General features: G+C 40.6%; 1 protein-coding gene across 4 annotated transcripts in view; it reads right to left on the minus strand.

The window, feature by feature from the left end:
• The window catches only part of CD84 (CD84 molecule), a 45,256-nt gene that overhangs the window by 18,940 nt on the left and 7,925 nt on the right, over nt 1-18,391 (minus strand). For 3 of the 4 annotated variants that reach the window (XM_036271885.1, XM_036271884.1, XM_036271883.1), the window contains exon 2: nt 1,282-1,629. The exons of the other annotated variant lie outside the window; for it this stretch is intronic. In XM_036271885.1, the coding sequence (XP_036127778.1) occupies nt 1,282-1,629 (348 nt within the window). The remainder of the gene's footprint in view (nt 1-1,281; nt 1,630-18,391) is intronic. 4 annotated transcript variants of the gene reach the window in all.

An 18,391-nucleotide genomic window follows, 5' to 3' on the forward strand; every position in this document is an offset into this window, starting at 1 on the left:
AATACTTTTTGTTGTTGTTAGTCCTCACCTGAGGACATTTTTTCATTGATTTTTTTAGATAGAGTGAAGGTAGGGAGGGAGAGAGAGAGAGAAACATCCATGTGAGAGAGACACATTGATTGATTGCCTCCTGCACAACCCCAACTGGGCCAGGGATTGAACCTGCAACCCAGGTGTGTGTCCTCGAGTGGGAATTGAACCTGTGACCCTTCGGTCCATGGGCAGATGCTCTAACTGCTGATCCAAATCAGCCAGGGCATCACAATACATTTTTTAAAGAAAAACTGGTTTTACTATGTGACTGCATTCTTGGGCATTTATCTCAGAGAAACAAAAACTTATTTCAGGCAGAAACTTGTATACAGATATTCATAGCACCTTAATGCAATAGGCCCAAACTGGAAACAACTAAAATATTACTCCATAGGTAAATGGTTAAACAAACTAGTGTATCTATGCCATGGAAGGCTATTCTGTAATAAAAGATATAAACTATACTTGCAATAATTAGGATGACTCTTAAAAAATTATGCTGAATTTAAAAAGCCAGTCTTAAAAGCATGCATACTGTGTGATTCCATTCATGTAAACATTTGTAAAATAATATAATTATAGATATGAACAATGGATTAATGTCTTCCAGGAGTTTAGGAGGGGCAAGGGGCAATAATGGGTGACCATAAAGGGATAAGGAACTCCTGGTGATGGTATGGTTAAGTATCTTGATTGTGGTAGCAGTTACGTGAAGCTACATATGTGAATAAATTATACAAAGTGACACACACGCTCACACATAAATTAGTGCCTGTGTAACTGGTGAAATACAAAGTAAGCTCTCTCTGTTGTGCTGATGTCAATTTCCTGGTTTGATATTATACTACAGTTATATAAGATGTTACCATTTGGAGAGACTGGGTACAATAGGCACAGAACCTACCCCTTTCCATGCACCTGTAATTATTTCAAAATAAAAAGTTTCTTTTAAAGTACATTGCACATGCTGTCTCATTTGATCATCACAATAACTTTGGGAAGTGAGTAGTATGATTATTCACATTTTATAGAAAAGGAACAGACCATGGGGCAAACTTCTAATAGAAGATTACACAGATAAAAGCAAGTAAAGCCACACTCTCTTGAAAAGTATTAAATATATTTATATTAGTATTTATAAGTATAAAAATGATTTAGGGAACCTGATAGCAGAAATTCAGGTGTTCTCTAATACCAAATTTGCAAAGTAAAAATAAAAAGCAAGCCCTCTATCTTCTGACAACTTACTATAGACTTGAAGATTGTAGCTCCTGGTGATGGTGCTCATCTTTTGAGAGACATTTATATTTATGTCAGCTTTGTAGATCCCTGCATCTTCCATCTTCAGATTGCTGATCTCCAGGCTGTAGATTTGATGTGGGGCACTTATTCGTTGATAATAATTTTGGTGGGTCACAGTAACCATGGGGGCTTTTCCTGGGACTGGTGTTACAAGAGCAACAGATGTTTTGGAATTCGTCCAAGCAATGTTCTCAACTTGCTGTAATTCTGAGACCTTTAAAGGGAAAATAACTGACTCCCCCAGAATCCCATTCACAGTGAGAATGTCTGTGTCTTTTTCAGCTGCTTCCAGACCTGAGGACATAAATAGAAAATTGTAGCCATTTGCCTATTGCACCTTTTAGAGTTCCCTGTCTTCCTAGGCCTGAGACTCCCCCAGGAGCTCCCATGGACGCAGGTCATCCAGTTTCTTGAGAATGCCTTTTTGACTTGGCATTCTGCTCTAGAGATATCTCCTATGTTATAATTGCTAAATTTTCTAAATAATTCTCATTCAAAAACTAAGTTTCCCAGTGAATTTCCAGAGATCCATTTCATTAAAAACATGTTTATCTAGACTTACAGACTCTGAGAGCTAAAAGGGATATGAGAGATGAGGACCATAAGCCTCCACAAGGGACTGAGATATTAAGTGTCTTTCTTTCCCAATGTCATTTACAAGTGGTAGGAGAGCTGGGGCAAGAGCCTGGGATGGCTACTGTGGTCTTTGCAAAAAAAAAAAAAAAAAAAAGTTACATTTACCACTCTATTATTGGAAGACACAGTGCTTTAGAAGCTCTGGAGTAAATACTCCCCAAGTTGATAATTTGGGAGGGTATCTTTTTTTGTTAACTACTATATCTCCAGTCCCTGGAAGAGTACCTGACACATAATGAGTGGTTAGTAAATATTTCTGGGATAAATTAATAAATGGATTTCACTTATGTGTTGCCTAGAATCTCTTGGAACAACTTTTGAAGTAAAGTTCATTTATTCATGCATATATTTATTAATGAATGCATATATTTATTCAAGGTCAGGTTTGTTTTGGATACCATGGCAGGTATTTATTAATGTAATCTATAAAATGAATGTTTGTTGAGCAAACTACTCTTTCAAGCATTAGAAAAGAAATGTCAGGCCAGGAGACAAACTGTTAATGGAAGATTACATAGCTAATATAATCTTCTAAGCATTATGTAAGGAGTTGAGGATACAGTGGTGGATAAAAATAGATATAGTGCCTTCTTCCGGAATATAACAGTTAAATAAAAAGACCAGTGTGGATCAGATAACCACAAATGGTTAGATACGAAATATGTAAGTATAATGGTGATTGAGAGAGCATAGAAAGGGGAACTTGCTCTGTTTTGGGAATTCAGGAACACTTTCTAGTAAACTCTGAAGGATGAGTGCTTTTAAAATCTAACATGAGAAAAAAAATGAAAGGTTCACTTTCTTTCCCTCCATCATCTAATAAAGATAAATTGATTTAATATATAGTTTATAAAATGAAAAGGCAATATAATTATGTTATTTTCTCATCTCTTCCTCTTCTTTCATCGCTTTGATATTCTCACTGAGCTCTATTTAGTGAGAAATAGTGTGTTGAGCCTCCATGGATTATACTAAAAATATTTTAAAACCAATGGATACAGGGCTGTTCTGATAAGTATTGGCTGCATGTAAGCCCCAAAGAGCAGGGCATCAGTTTTCCACATAAGTGGGTTCAGGCTGAGTCTACAATTTATCCACGGCTTGGCATAAAGAGAGCAAGAATAAGGGTCACTGAGAATACAGGTCAAAAAGGCAAAGGGATTTTTTTTTTAACCTGATGAGGCTCTCTCATTAAGGCTGGTTTTGTCCTCCACTCAGTAGTTCCAGAATGAGCCCAGGGGCTGCAAATATAAACCTCTTTTCTTTCAGACCAACCAACATTTTCCCTTAGGAAGACTATTCCAGGCAAGACCTGATGACTTAGTTGGGGTAGGATATGTAACAGGGCTCTGGGGGGAGAAAGATACTAAGGACCCTCATTTACAAACATTTATTAAGTGCTAACTATGTGTCAGATGCTGTGTTAGAAGCTCAGGGATGAATAGGACATGGCTGCAGTCACGGGGAAGACAGACATGTATACAAGTGTAAAGTAATGCAATGTGACATGTGGTAAGAGCACCAGGAACCCCCACTGAGGGACCAAGGAGATATTTTAAGGTTGTCTTCAGTGGTAGGAGTCATAGTTTACCAAAATCCATTCTCTTAAACATTAATTCTCTCCAGGTAAACTGTTTAACTGGGCTGATGACATCTGGTAGAAGAGCATGTGGAGTGTCCCAGCCGGAACCCCTGGATGTCCCAGATATAGGTATGTGACTTGGGCATTCTCACAGAGCCTTGAGCTCACAAGAACCCTGAACTTGGTTTAAAGACGCTGTGCCACCTTGAAATTCTTCATATTATTTGAACAAGGAGGCCCACATTTTCATGTTGCACTGGGTTCTGCAAATGATACAGCTGGTCCTGGTAACAGATCTCTCATGTCTGTCTTATGACTTTATTGATTTATTGATTTAAATCAGGCTCCTAATACCTAATTCTGCACTTTGGATTCAGGTTAGGTGTGAGGAGATGGATGAGGGGTGAGTGCCAGAGACTCATTTTGGTGGATCTTTTATCAAACCCCAGGAAGTGTGTAGGCAGTTTGCTAAGGCGGAGACATTTTTAGTATTAGAGCAGCTGTGTAGCCACAAAACGGTTGGCGTGTGAGGATGTCTTTGAAATGATGTCTTATCTTCCATTGCAAGTTATTCAGGAAATGGTACTGGGTGTCAAAGTATAATGAGGCAGGGTAGGTGGCAGATAGAAGAAGCTGGGGGAAGTCCTGCTGCTCTTTGTGCTGCTGGTGTTGATGATAATTCTGGGCTTGCTAATAAATGGAATAGGGTTTGTACAGGCATAAAATAAAGATGCTGCCACCTTCAAATGTTCCAACTGTATGTGAGAGGCAGCTGTAAAACCATAGCATGTGGAAAAATAGGGAGGCTGAAGATGTAGGTTCTAGTACTTATACTTATGAGTTGAGCAACCTTAATAAAATCACAAAACCTTTCTGAGTCTCAGTTTCTTCATTCACAGAATAAAAATAATAGCTGTAAAATTGCCCTACCTAATTAATGATTAGCAAATCATATAATGAGTAGAAATGCTTCATTAACCATAAAGGCAAAATACATATTAGTTATTTCCGAGGTTAATAATGATAATAATGAGGATAAGAATCATCCTCATCATTATCTTTATTATCACCTTAATAATTGGTACCTGTCCTTGAAGGCTTTCCTACTCTATTCCTATGATGGCCTTTGTAACACCAACACCATACTGAAGAATGTATAAAGAGCCATTATTGTTATAACCCAGTAATTCTCCATCTGCTGGAAGAAGGAACCTCTCCTGGGTTCCTTGAACCAGAGTTGTTTTTGCAAAAATTCTTGAAGAGGAAGGTATGCATCAGCCATGACCACAAGGGTATTGACCATGAGCTTAACTAATCAGGAGATGCCAGGCGGGGCAATGAGACATTCAAGGCTAGGGTCTAGCAAATGTTAAGAAATATAAAATAAACAACTTGTACAGTTACTAACTGCTGATATCCACTTCTGTACACATAGCTTGCTTGCTCTGCTAAACTCTTGAGTAACCCCTGTCCTATATAAGCAACCCTCCCCCTGAGCTCAGGGCTGCAGTTCTCCTCTGTGTAGGTTGGCTGCAGTCCCTGTGCAGGTAATAAAGCTCTTAATATTCAAAATGACTTGGTGTCCGAGTGAGGATGACTCTCCTGGATTACAACATTTGGAGGCCCCAGCGAGATCAACCACGAGGTCCCCCACTCTAAGGGGTTGACCTCCTCGGAATAGATGGAGGGAACCTCCACATCCTCCACTGCTACATTTGGCTTTCAATTCAGTTTGGAGCTTTCTGTTTCCTCCAGGGACGTGGGGACGTAGGTAAGGGGAATCCTCTTTTGTTTGTTTGTTCGAGCCTCAGAGGCATTTGAATTGGTGGTGAATTGCAGGTGGGACGCCGCACCAACTGCATACCCCTGGTCAGAACAGGACGCTGTTTTCTGGCTGTTGTTTTGGTTCTGATCTGCAGTACCGAGTTGGTTTGGTCCCACGGGTGTGGTGTAATTTTTGTCTGTCTGTTCGTGTTTCTGTGTTTCTTGTTTTGTGTTTTTATTGCCTTCTGCCTTCCAGGATGGGACAAGGAAGTTCTTCCCCCCAGACTCCCCTGGAATGGGTGCTTGCTAACTTTTCTGATTTCTTTAAGCGCTCCTGTGACTATGAAAAAGCCTGCAATCCTGGTTTCCTGAGAACACTCTGTGAACTTGAATAGCCTGCCTAAGGGGTTAATTGGCCACCCGAAGGTAGTTTCAATTTGCAATTGGCTTTTACGGTCCATCAGGAAATATACAGGAGCCTTGGTCACCTGGAACAAATGCCATATATTGATATTTGGATTGCTATCACTACTGACAAACCCAATTATAGTAAGAAATGTCAGTGTCCAGAGGTTCAAATGAAAGTAAAAACAGTTTTGTTAACAATGCCGCACCCTGCCCTGAAGGACAGTTAACTCCTCCCAGCCCCCAAGGAAATTCTATCTTGTCCTTCAGGACCCCTCTTGAGGATATACTAAACCTGAGTTTGCCTACTTTGGGTTCTTATTACAGAAAAGCTAGAAGATGAATTTGGATCTGTTAATGATCTAACCCAATGTCTAAATAGATATAGATGTATTTGGATGTACTGGCTTTTTTGTAGTGAGATCTCAATGCCTCTCTGCAAGGCTTATTAACATTCTCACAGGCAAAGTGTTTAACCATTAAGTGCCAGCACGGTCCAGCTGCAGAAAGGGGCATATTCTTTCCATGCCAGCCTGGGCTGCTCCTCTGCAGCGGGTTTAGTAGCAGTTAGTTTCCAACAGGCTTCTCTGAACTTTAGGGAGTTAAATATAGGGATCCCAGGCACGGGTGCAAAGTGCTCTTAGAGAGTTAAAAAACACGTTGCCCCGCATAAACGTGTGTTAGGATGTTGCTCCCCTTTCCTGCATCCTTTTGTAAACCTGGGGTCAGGGGAAATGTTCCCATTCCTCTGACTGCGGTAGGACCCAAACACTGTTGGGGGAAGGGCTTCCTTAGACACTTTTCACCATGTTCTCCTGTTAGGCCTATTGGCCCAATTGGCTGAATTAGCAAAGGTAGTAGTAGCAGACTTAAGGGAAACAGGGCACACGGAATAGGGTCACCCTAGGAAGGGAAACATGAGGAAGGGTCAAAACGACAGGTCTAGGTTTCAATTAGGAATAGAAAAGACAAGGGCAAAGTCAGGTGTAGAGGAACAAAATGAAAAGCCGTCCTTAATTTAGGAAAATGACAGGGCTAGGGCTCCTTCCAGCTGAGCCCTCTGGAGCCCAGAATAATATAAGACAATAGGGGAAAAACTAGTTAGTTTCCTGGTAGATACTGGTGCAGCAGACTCAGTCCTGACTGAGCCAATGGGACCCTAACCTACCCCTGGACTTCAAAGAGGACTATAGACCTTGGGAAAAATATTGTGACTCATTCGTTTCTGTTCCTGCTGGAATGTCCATATTCCCTACTAGGACGTGATCTCCTCCAGAGATCATTCAATTGCTGGCCACTGCCTCTCCAGGCCAGCCCTCGCATCAAGTTCCCCAGGATATTGCCGTCAATCCTGCCAGCCTGCCTCCAGATGATGACCTGGAGAAACCTCTGCAGGACTGCCTGGAGGGAATCGACACTGCAGACATCCGCCCAGACCTCAGGGATGACCCACTGCCATCATCAGATGAGGTATTGTTCACGGATGGGAGCAGCTATGTCCAGGAAGAAATCAGGTATGCTGGGGCAGCAGTAACTCTGGATAGTGTCATTTGGTCTCAGTCATTAAACAGAGGAACTTCAGCCCAAGGGGCTGAACTCATAGCCCTAATCTAGGCTCTCTGATGAGACAAGGGGAAACTGTGCTGCAAATAAGGAAGCTCGACAGGTGGGGACCTCTCTAGATATCAGTCACTATGCCAAACCCAAGTTTGCCTCTGACTCCTACTTACACTGGGTCAGAAAATGACTTAGCCAAGCAGAAACAAGCCATGAAGAAAAGCAACAGATGGTAGACACTGCCTGATGGGAGGTTATTAATCCCAGAGGTTCTAGGTCGGACTTTAGTCAACCAGCTGCACCAGACTACCCACTTAGGTTACACCAAGCTTACTGAACTCCTGAGAGGCAGGCAATGTCCAGTAAGGTCACAGGGAATAGGAGAAGGCAGAAGGGAAGCAGGCATGTGTAGGTCTAAGTAGGGAGGAGAAGGAGAAAAGCTAGGGGATCTGCAGACAGCAGATAGATTGAGCAGGCTCTCAGGTTTACGTCAGGGGAGGGAATAAAAAAGTCTCAGAGGGTCTGTGTAAGTTGAAGAAGAATTGTGTAAGTCGTAGAGGGTCTATCAGCAAGCTGAAGAAGGATTATAGGCAGGGAAGAAATAAAAAGAGAAGGATTATGCAGAGGAAATAAAAAGACAAGGAAGGATAAAAGAAAGGGACATACATATTACAGGAAGACAGGACATTGGAGGAATACTCAAGAAGGGAAAAAAATAGGACACTGAGAGAGGGAGAGCTTGACCCTAGTAATCAAATGACAGTGTGGGATATAATAAAGGGAGTAACAGGTTTAGGCTACTCCTGACCCTTAGATCAGACAATGGCTCCACCTTGATATCAAAGATATCACAGGATATCTCTAAGGGATTAAATATAAATTAGAAGCTCCATTGTGCTTACCGCCCACAGAGTTCCAGGCAGGTAAAGCACAGGAACAGGACCTTAAAGGAAACCTTAACCAAATCTACTTTAGAAACCGGTGAAAACTGGACCACTCTGCTCCCCCTCGCCCTCTTACAGTTCTTACAGGCTCTGCAGTCTTCCCAGAAGGCCATCCATAAACACTTCTGCGATGCCATCTCTGTGCCCACCTCAAACCCTGTGCACCCTTTCCAGCCCGGGGACTCAATATAGGTAAAGAAATTCACCACCCAGGGACTAACTCTGGCCTGGAAGGGACCATACACTGTCATCCTGCCTGCACCAACAGATGTCAAGGTCAACGGCATCCTGGTCTAGCTGCACCATTCCTGGCTGAAGGCGGAAAAAGCGGAATGGACAGTGCAGGCCTCTCCAGATCCCTTAAAAATGAGACTTTTGCATTTATCAGGACTCTAATTTTTCTAATTATAACTGTACAGGGGAATCTTTATAAATCTAGACCCCAATAGAACTGGGAACTTAGAAATGGAATATTAGGGGAAATCATAAAAAATGTCACTACAGCCCTGGCCGGTTTAGCTCAGTGGTTGGAGCATCGACCTGCGGTACAGAGAGACCCGGGTTCGGTTCCCACTAAGTGCACGTACCTCGGTTGCAGTTTGTCCCCGACCCTGGTTGGTCGTGCGGGTGGCAGCCACTCGATGTGTCCCTTCACATCGATGTTTCTCTCCCTCTCTCTCTCTCTCTCTCTCTCTCTCTTCCTCTCTCTCCCTCCCGCTCTATCTGAACAACAACAACAAAAATGTCACCACAAAGGGGATGTAATAACTCCATTCTGACCCTCAGTTACTACACATACACACCCTAGCAGACTTTCTTTGTAAACATAAGGGCCTTGAGAAACCCAAAGAAAAATATAAAGATAAGGGGTTAATAATGGCCTTGGGGAACTCAGAGGAACCATGAGAAAAAAGAGATTAATAATTGCCCTGACCTAACAAGCTCCTCTCTCCCCCTTCTCTGTATCAGCCCCCCCTTAACGGTGCCAAAAGCGGTGCCAAGAGAATGTAGTTTTTTTCTGTAGTTTGTGCCTTTAAAAGCAGGCAACAATGAAGGCAGGTTGCTGAGGATTTGGGGAATGCCCCCCAGCCCGCCCAAGTAATAAAGTGCTCCTTTACAATTCAGCTGTGCGTCTCTAGTTATCTCGCTGACACCTTACAGCATTTAGAGCACTAAGGGAAGCTTGCTGTTTTTATGCCAATAGATAGGAGTCATCAGAGGGAGTATTCAGGTTCTTAGGAAGCGCCCCGCAGAATAGGCCAGAAGCGAAGAGGCCTCTAGTAGCTAGTGCGAAGGCCTTTATAACTGGTCCCCCTGGCTCACTACTCTTCTCTCTGCTCTAGCAGGTCCCCTCATACTCCTATTTCTAGGACTATTTCTGTGGACCTATAATAATAAACAAATTAATAGCTTTCATAAGAGAGAGGGTCCAATCTGTCAAATTATTAGTCCTGGCCTCTCATTACGAAAGGTTGCCATTAGATCAAAGATTTGATCTGTACATAAAACCAGTGGGGAATGTTATAATCCAGTAATTCTCCATCCGCTAGAAGAAGGAACCTCTCCTGGGTCCCTTGAACCCGAGTTGTTTTTGCAAAAATTCTTGAAGAGGAAGGTATGCATCAGCCATGACCACAAGGGTATTGACCATGAGCTTAACTAATCAGGAGATGCCAGGTGGGGCAATGAGACATTCAAGGCTAGGGTCTAGTAAATGTTAAGAAATATAAAATAAACAACTTGCACAGTTACTAACTGCTGATATCCACTTCTGTACACATAGCTTGCTTGCTCTGCTAAACTCTTAAGTAACCCCTGTCCTGTATAAGCAACCCCCCCCCCTGAGCTCAGGGCTGCAGTTCTCCTCTGTGTAGGTTGGCTGCAGTCCCTGTGCAGGTAATAAAGCTCCTAATATTCAAAATTACTTGGTGTCTGAGTGAGGTTGTCTCTCCTGGATTAGAACAATTATTAAGGGGTAATTCAAGTAAAACCCTGGGGTATAGTTTTAGGTACCACTTTACCAGGTGGACTTTTAAAAAGTTCAGTTTTTATTCTTTTTTAAAAAAATCTCAGCCAAGGATATATTTTTATTTATCACCAGATAGAATTGGAGGAAGGGAAAGAAAGAGAGAGAGGGAGAGAGAGAAACATCAATGTGAGAGAGACACATCAACTGGCTGCCCCCCATATGACCTGATCAGGGCCGGGGGCAAACTGCAACCGAGGTACATGCCCCTGCCTGGAATTGAAACCGTGACTCATCGGTCTGTGGGTCGATGCGCTAACCGCTGAGCCAAACCAGCCAGGGCCTGTTTTTTTTTTTTTTTCCCCAAAAAATCTCAGTATCAACCAGTCCAATATTTATTTTTTAGGTGCTGAAAGAACTTAAACATTATATTAGTGTTGGAGAGGACCTTGGGAAAACCCAACTTCAGAGAGAACTTGTGGCACAAACATGTCTTGAGGACTTATTGTGAAATACACTATCAAGTCTATGAACAAGAGAGTTTCCCTGACTTTTTCAGAAATTTTATATTTGGTTGGGAAAATAACACACACACTTATATAACTTTACTTTGCAATATGAGGTAGTAAATAATAAGTTCAAGTGAATGGTAGAGACAGTAGTTGTAGTAGGAATTCAAAGAAGGGAGAGACCACTTTGAGCTATAGACGTTAGAGAAGACTGATCGAAGAAAGTAGAATTGGACAGGGACTCTGAAGCAAGTACAATTTCACTGGATTGAAAGGAGAGAAAAAGGGCACCTTGGGTCCTTGGGTTATGAACAAAAGTTTAGAAGCAGGAGAACATGTAATGTATTTAAATGAGTATAGATTGGAATAACAGTAGAGAGAGGTAAGGCTGGAGATATAAATGTATGGCTTGGATTTGGGACAGTCTTGAGTTTAAGGTCTATACCACAGAGGGGAGCTATTGAAGTTTTTGAGGATGAAGATTAAAATGATGTTTTTAGGGTCATAGCAATATAGTAATGATGTATAGAAAAAATAAGAAGAAAGAGAAGCTGGGTTTGAGAGACCATTTCAGAGACTATAGTAGCCATCTGGGCATTAACCAGAGGAAGATAAGGGGAATAGAAAGAAAGAGCTTTGAGAGATAGCACAAAGAGAGGCAGGGAATAAGGACATCTAATAGAATTCAATTGTTCAAACACACACACACACACACACACACACACACACACACACACACACACACAGGGTTGGGCAAAAGTAGGTTTATAGTTGTGAAAACGTGAAACACAGAGTTTATTCTTCTATTACTATTTATTAATTATTATATTATTTACTTGTATTATGTAAATCTACTTTTGCCCACACCTGGAGAGGGGTAAGGGAGAGAAAGAGAGAGAAACATTGATGTGGGAGAGATACATTGATCAGTTGCCTCCTGTATGGAGCCTCAACTGGGGATTGAACCTGCAACCTAGGCATATGCCCTGACTGGGAATTGAACCAGCAACCTTCTGATGCATGAGATGACGTTCCAACCAAATGAGCCACACCAGCCAGGGCAACAATATATTTTGAGTGTCTACTTTATATCAGTGGAAAACCATTTCAGTTTATTTTGGAAGGAAGTCAAAACTAGAAGACAAGTTCAGTGTTAGAAATATTGAATTTGAGATGATGAGGGACCATCTAAGTAAGAAGCTGGAAGAATGGAAAATAAGGAGAGAGAATGGGCTTAAAGTGCTGTTTGGGGTGGAGCTATGGTAGAAGCTTCTTGTTGTTTCCAATATTTGTTCTCTCAGCACTTCATTTGTAGTGATAGAATCCGTAATTTGTAGCAGGGCACAGAGTCACTTTCGTGACTATATTGTCCGGCTTTCTGCTAGCTAAATTTGGTCATATGACTAAGTTCGGGTCAAAAGGATGAAAGTGGTAGTGTTGTATATAATTTCTATGTCTTTAAGAAGAGGGCACTTTGGCTTTCTTCATCTCTTTCTTGCTTTCTGCAGGCTGAGTACCAGGACAGCTGGATCTCAGATACACATTTGGATCAAGAAGGTGAAGCCAAGTACTAAGAATGGTGGAAGTACTAGGAAGATGGAAAAGGTGTGGATCCTTTTGAATTATTCTAAATAATGACCTTGTAAATTATTCTACCAATGGAGCTGTCAATTCCGTTTTTTTGTTTTTTTTTTTAATGAACAGGAAATAAACTTCTTTCTTCCTTAAACTATTTTTATTTTTGAGACTCTGTCACTCCAATATTTTCATGATATTGAGAATATCTACAGGATGGGGTTTTACAGAATGGCTAGTAAAAGTGCCTTGAACTAGGACATAGGGAACAGATTGACAAACCTCAGAGGGAAGAGATAAACCAAAGAACTTATACACATATATACATTACCAATGGACACAGACAGCAGTGCGGTAAAGGTGGTTGCGGGGTGGGTAGTGGGGAGAAGGAATCAATGCGGGGGGAATAAGGGACATCTGTAATACTTTCAACAATAAAGATTTATTTTATAAAGTATCCTGAACTAGAGATTAAGAAATATATTCTAGTGAAGGTTGTGCTGCAGACTAGCTAAATGACATAGGTAAGTCACTTACATGTTACGTCTCAGGATTCTAATTGGTAAATAAAATGAAAAATATATACCCTGCCACTTGAGGAGTTATGAGGATTGAATGAAATGAAGTGCTCTCAAGTGTGTATACCAAAGGAGAAGAATATAGAGACCTCAAATGGTCTTGCCATGAGGAGCACCCTTTCTCTGTTCCCATATGAGGCACCACGACTTAGTGAGAAAGAGCCAGATGGCCCAAAATTTGCATCTTGGCTCCATCAGGCACTTGCAATAAGACCTTGTGAAAATTAGTGATCTTTTAGTACCTCACTTCTAACAGCTTTTTTTTTTTTCTTTTCCTTTATTGATTTTTAGAGAGAGAGGAAGAGAGAGGGAGAGAGAGATAGAAACATCAATGAGAGAGAACATCGATTGGCTACCTCCTGCATGCCCCTGACTGGGGATTGGGCCCACACCCCTGGGCATGTGTCCTGGCCGGGAATTGAACTGGCAACCTCTTGGTGCATGGGTCGATGCTCAACCACTGAACCACACCAGCTGGACTAACAGCTTTAAATGACGCTAACAGAAGCACTTACCTGATGGAAGTGTTATGAGTGTCAAATGAGTTAATACTTTTAAACCTGTTAGAAAAGCGCCTGGCATATACTAGGCTCTATGTGTTTGTTATACAAAATAAAAACGCATTGTTACAGAGATTAAAATAAGACTCCCAAGCACTATTAAGGGACAAAGAAGAGTTGTGTTGTGGAGATGTTAGGATAAACATGTAGCTATTAATGAGAGTGGAAATGAGGAAGAGTGTATTGTTGCTTAACAGCTACTTAATCCCCATTTCTTTTTTTAAGGATCTTTCAAACAAGCATTTTTTATTATTGGCGGGGGGGCATGAGGGGCACTAGTTAATCTTCCCTCTTCTTCTTTTAATCACTGCCTCCTAGATTAATGAATTATGGTGGAACCACCATGATTACTGCAGGCCTGGAAGGGCAATTTAGAGATAGCTGCACCCTGTGGCATTCAAAAGACAGTTGGTTAAAACTGGCCATATGGAGTGAAGGGAAGAAAGTAGAGGAAAAGAGGAAGCAAAAGGATGAGCAGCTAGTTTGTGTCATTCTCCATGAGGCTGGAAAATCCTTGGTCATGAGGTTTTAAGGAAATAAAACTACCACTCTTCTAAAAATATTTTTTCTCTCTTTCTCACTCCCTCTCCCTCCCTCCTTCCACTTTCTCCAAAAATCAATGGAAAAAGGTCCTCAAGTGAGGATTAAAATAAAAAAGAAATAATGATGTACTTTAAAAAATTTTTATCTTAATTGTTGAAGGTATTACAGATGTTCCACCATTTTTTCCCCATTGACTCTCTCCCCCTGCTCTCCCTCCCCCCCTGCTTTTCCACACTATTGTCTGTATCCATTGGTTATGCATAGACATTCTTTGGTTTATCTCTTCCTGCCCCTACTTCAACCTGCCCTCTGAGGTTCATTAGTCTAACAATTAATTTGTACTTCTTAATCCCTTCACTTTTTTTGCCATCCCCCCAATCCCCTCCCATCTGGCAACCAACAAAAAGTTCTCTGTATCTATGAGTCTGTTTCTGTTCTACTTGTTCATGTTGTTTGTAGATTCTTGAGAGATATATATTTATTATCATTTTATTGTTTATATTTTTGATCTTCTTCTTCAAGAAGACCCTTCAACATTTCATGTAATACTGGCTTGGTGGTGATGAACTCCTTTAGCTTTTTCTTGTCTGGGAAACTTTTTATATGTCCTTCAGAGTAATCTTGGTTGTAGGTCCTTGCTTTTCATCACTTTGAATACATCTTGCCACACCCTTCTGACCTGCAAAGTCTCTTTTGAGAAATCAACTGACAGTCTTATGGGAGCTCCCTTGTAGACTAACTGCTTTTCTCTTGTTGTTTTTAAGATTTTCTCTTTGTCTTGAACCTTCTGCATTTTGATGATGATGTGCCTTGGTGTGGGCCTCTTATAGTTCATCTTGTTTGGGACTCTCTAGGCTTCCAGGACTTGTTATGTCTGTTTTCTTCACCAAGTTACAGAAGTTTTCTGTCATTATTTTTTCAAATAGGTTTTCAATTTCTTGTGCTCTCTCTTCTCCTTCTGGCACCCCCATGATGCAAATGTTGGTGTGCTTGAATTTGTTTCACAGGATCCTTATACTGTATTTTTATATTTTATTTTATTTTTTAAATTTATCTTTATTGTATTACAGATGTTTCTCCTTTTTTTCCCTATTGATCCTCTCCTTCCCATTCCCGTCCCCTCCTGCCTTCCCCACACTATTGTCGGTGTCCATTGGTTAGGCATATATGCATAGAAGTTCTTTGGTTTATCTCATCCTACCCTCTCTCCCCCTTTTCCATTGAGGTTCATCAGTCTAACAACCAATTTGTACTTCCTAATTCCTTAATCTTTTTCACGCATCCCCCAAACCCCCACCCATCTGGCAAGCAACAAAAAGTTCTTTGTATCTATGAATCTGTTTCTGTTCTGCTTGCTCATTTTGTTTGTGGATTCAATTGTTGATAGATATGTATTATTTGCCATATTTTATTTATTTTTAGTTTTTAATTAATTAATTTTTTATTTATTAATTTCTTTTTGTTACAGATGTTTCTCATTTTCCCCCATTGACACCTTCCTCCCCTTCCCCCTCGCCCCATCTCCAGCTTTATTGTCTATGTTCATTGATATGCATATATGCATGTAAGTTCTGTGGTTTATCTCTTTCCCCCAGCCCCTCCTCTTCTGAGGCTTGTCAGTCTGTACCCCACCTCTGTGTCTCTGGGTTAATTTTGTTCAGCAGTTTGTTTCATTCATTATATTTCACAAATAAGTGAGATCATGTGATATTTATCTTTCTCTGCTTAGCTTGTTTGACTTAGCATAATACTCTCCAGGCCCTTCTATGCCATCTCAAAGGATAAGAGATGTTTTTTCTTATAGCTGCATAGTATTCCATTGTGTACATGTACCACAGCTTTTTTTATTTTTAATTTTAATTTATTTTTATTTTTTAATTAATTAATTTATTTTTATAACAGATGTTTCTCCTTCCCCCACCACTGATTTCCCCTCCCCCTCCTCCTCTCCCTGTCCCCAGCTTTGTTGTCCATGACCTTTGTTCATGCATACATGCATATAATAAGTTCTGTGGTTTATCTCTCCCCCACCACCCCTTCTTCTGGGGATTGTTAGTCTGTGCCCCACTTCCACATCTCTGGGACTACCCCATTCCTCAGACTGTTATGTTCACTATATTCCACAAATAAGTGAGATCATATGATACTTGTCTTTCTCTGTTTGGCTTGTTTAGCTTAGGATAATACTTTCCAGGTCCCTCCATGTAGTCTCAAAGGATAAGAGATCTTTCTTTCTTACAGCTGCCTAGTACTCCATTGTGTATATGTACCACAGCTTTTTTTTTATCCATTCATCTACTGGTGGACACTTGGACTGTTTCCAGATCTTAGCTATTGTAAATAGTGCTGCTATGAACATGGGGGTACATATATTCTTTCTAACTGGTGTTTCAGGCTTCTTAGGGTATATTCCTAGAAGTGGGATCACTGGGTCAAATGGAAGTTCAATTTTTAATTTTTTGAGGTAACACCATATTGTTTTCCATAGTGGCTGCACCAGTCTGCATTCCTACCAGCAGTGTATTAGAGTCCCCTTTTCTCCACACCCTTGCCAACACTTGTTGTTTGATGATTTGTTGATGGAGGCCATTCTGACAGGTGTGAGGTGATATCTCATTGTTGTTTTAATTTGCATCTCTCTGATGATTAGTGATGTTGAGCATTTCTTCATATGTCTCTTGGTCATTTGTATGTCCTGTTTAAAGAGATGTCAATTTAGTTCCTCTCCCATTTTTTAATTGGGTTCTTTGTTTTCTTTTTGGTGAGTTGTGTAAACACTCTCTATATATTGAAAATTAACCCCTTATCTGATATATCATTGGCATTTATGCTCTCCCATGCAGTGGGTTGCGTTTCCATTTTGATGGTTGTTTCTTTCACTGTGCGGAAGCTTTTTAGTGTGATGTAGTCCCATGTGTTCATTTTCTCCTTTGTTTCTGTTGCCTTAGGTGATGTATCAGTGAAAATTCTGCTGTGTATGATGTCTGAAATTTTGTTGCCTACATTTTCTTCTAGGATTTTTATGGATTCATGAGTCACATTTAAGTCTGTTATCCATTTTGAGTTTATTCTTGTGTAGGGTGCAAGTTGATGGTCTAGTTTCATTTCTTTGCATGTAGCTGTCCAATTTTCCCAACCCCATTTATTAAAGAGGCTGTGTTTACTCCACTGTATGCTTTTGCCCACTTTGTCAAATATTAATTGAGCATATTGTCTTGGGTCCATTTCTGGGTTCTCTGTTCTGTTCCACTGGTCTATCTGCCTGTTCTTGTGCCAGTACTAGGCTGTTTTGATTACAGTGGCTTTGTATTGTACCCTGAAATCTCTGTACCATGGCTTTTTAATCCATTCTTCTGCTGATGGACACTTGGGTTGTTTCCAGATCTTAGCTATTGTAAATAGTGCTGCTATGAACATAGGTGTACATATATTCTTTCTGATTGGTGTTTCAGATTTCTTAGCTTATAATCCTAGAAGTGGGATCACTGGATCAAGTGACAGTTCAATTTTTAACTTTTTGAGGTAACAACATAGTGTTTTCCACAGTGGCTGCACCAGTATGTATTCCCACCAGCAGTGTACAAGAGTCCCCTTTTCTTCACACCCTCGCCAATACTTGTTTGATGATTTGTTGATGGTGGCCATTCTGACAGGTGTGAGGTGATACCTCATAGTTGTTTGAATTTGCATCTCTCTGATGATTAGTGATGAGCATTTCTTCATATGTCTCTTGGCCATTTGTATGTCCTGTTTGGAGAGGTGTCTATTTAGGTCCTCTGTCCATTTTTTAATTGGGTTCTTTGTCTTCCTTTTGTTGAGTTCTATGAGCACTATATATTTTGGAAATTAACCCCTTATCTGATGCATCAAAGGTGATTATGGTCTCCCATATAGTTGGATCCCTTTCTGTTTTTATGGTTGTTTCTTATGCTGTGCAGAAGCTTTTTAGTTTGATGTAGTCCCATGGGTTTATTTTTTCCTTTTTTCTCTTGCCCTAGATGTTGTATCAGTGAAAATTCTGCTGTGTATGATGCCTGAGATTTTTTTGCCTACATTTTCTTCCAGAATTTTTATGGAGTCACGAGTTACATTTAACTCTTTTATCCATTGTGAGTTTATTCTCATGTATGGTGTATGTTGTTGTTCTAGCATCATTTTTTTTTGCATGTAGCTGTCCAATTTTCCCAACACCATATATTGAAGAGATTGTTTTGACTCCACTGTAAACTCTTGACACCTTTGTCAAATATTAATTGAGCATATTGTTTTGGGTCAATTTTTGGGTTCTCTATTCTGTTCCATTGATCTATCTGCCTGCTCTTGTGTCAGTACCAGGCTGTTTTGATTACAGTGACTTTGTAGTATAACCTGAAATCTAGTAATGTGATCCCTCCTACTTTGTTCTTCTATTTCAAGATTGCTGTGGCTATTTGGGGT

Source organism: Molossus molossus, unplaced genomic scaffold (assembly GCF_014108415.1).
Source record: "Molossus molossus isolate mMolMol1 unplaced genomic scaffold, mMolMol1.p scaffold_m16_p_20, whole genome shotgun sequence".
NCBI lineage: Eukaryota > Metazoa > Chordata > Mammalia > Chiroptera > Molossidae > Molossus > Molossus molossus.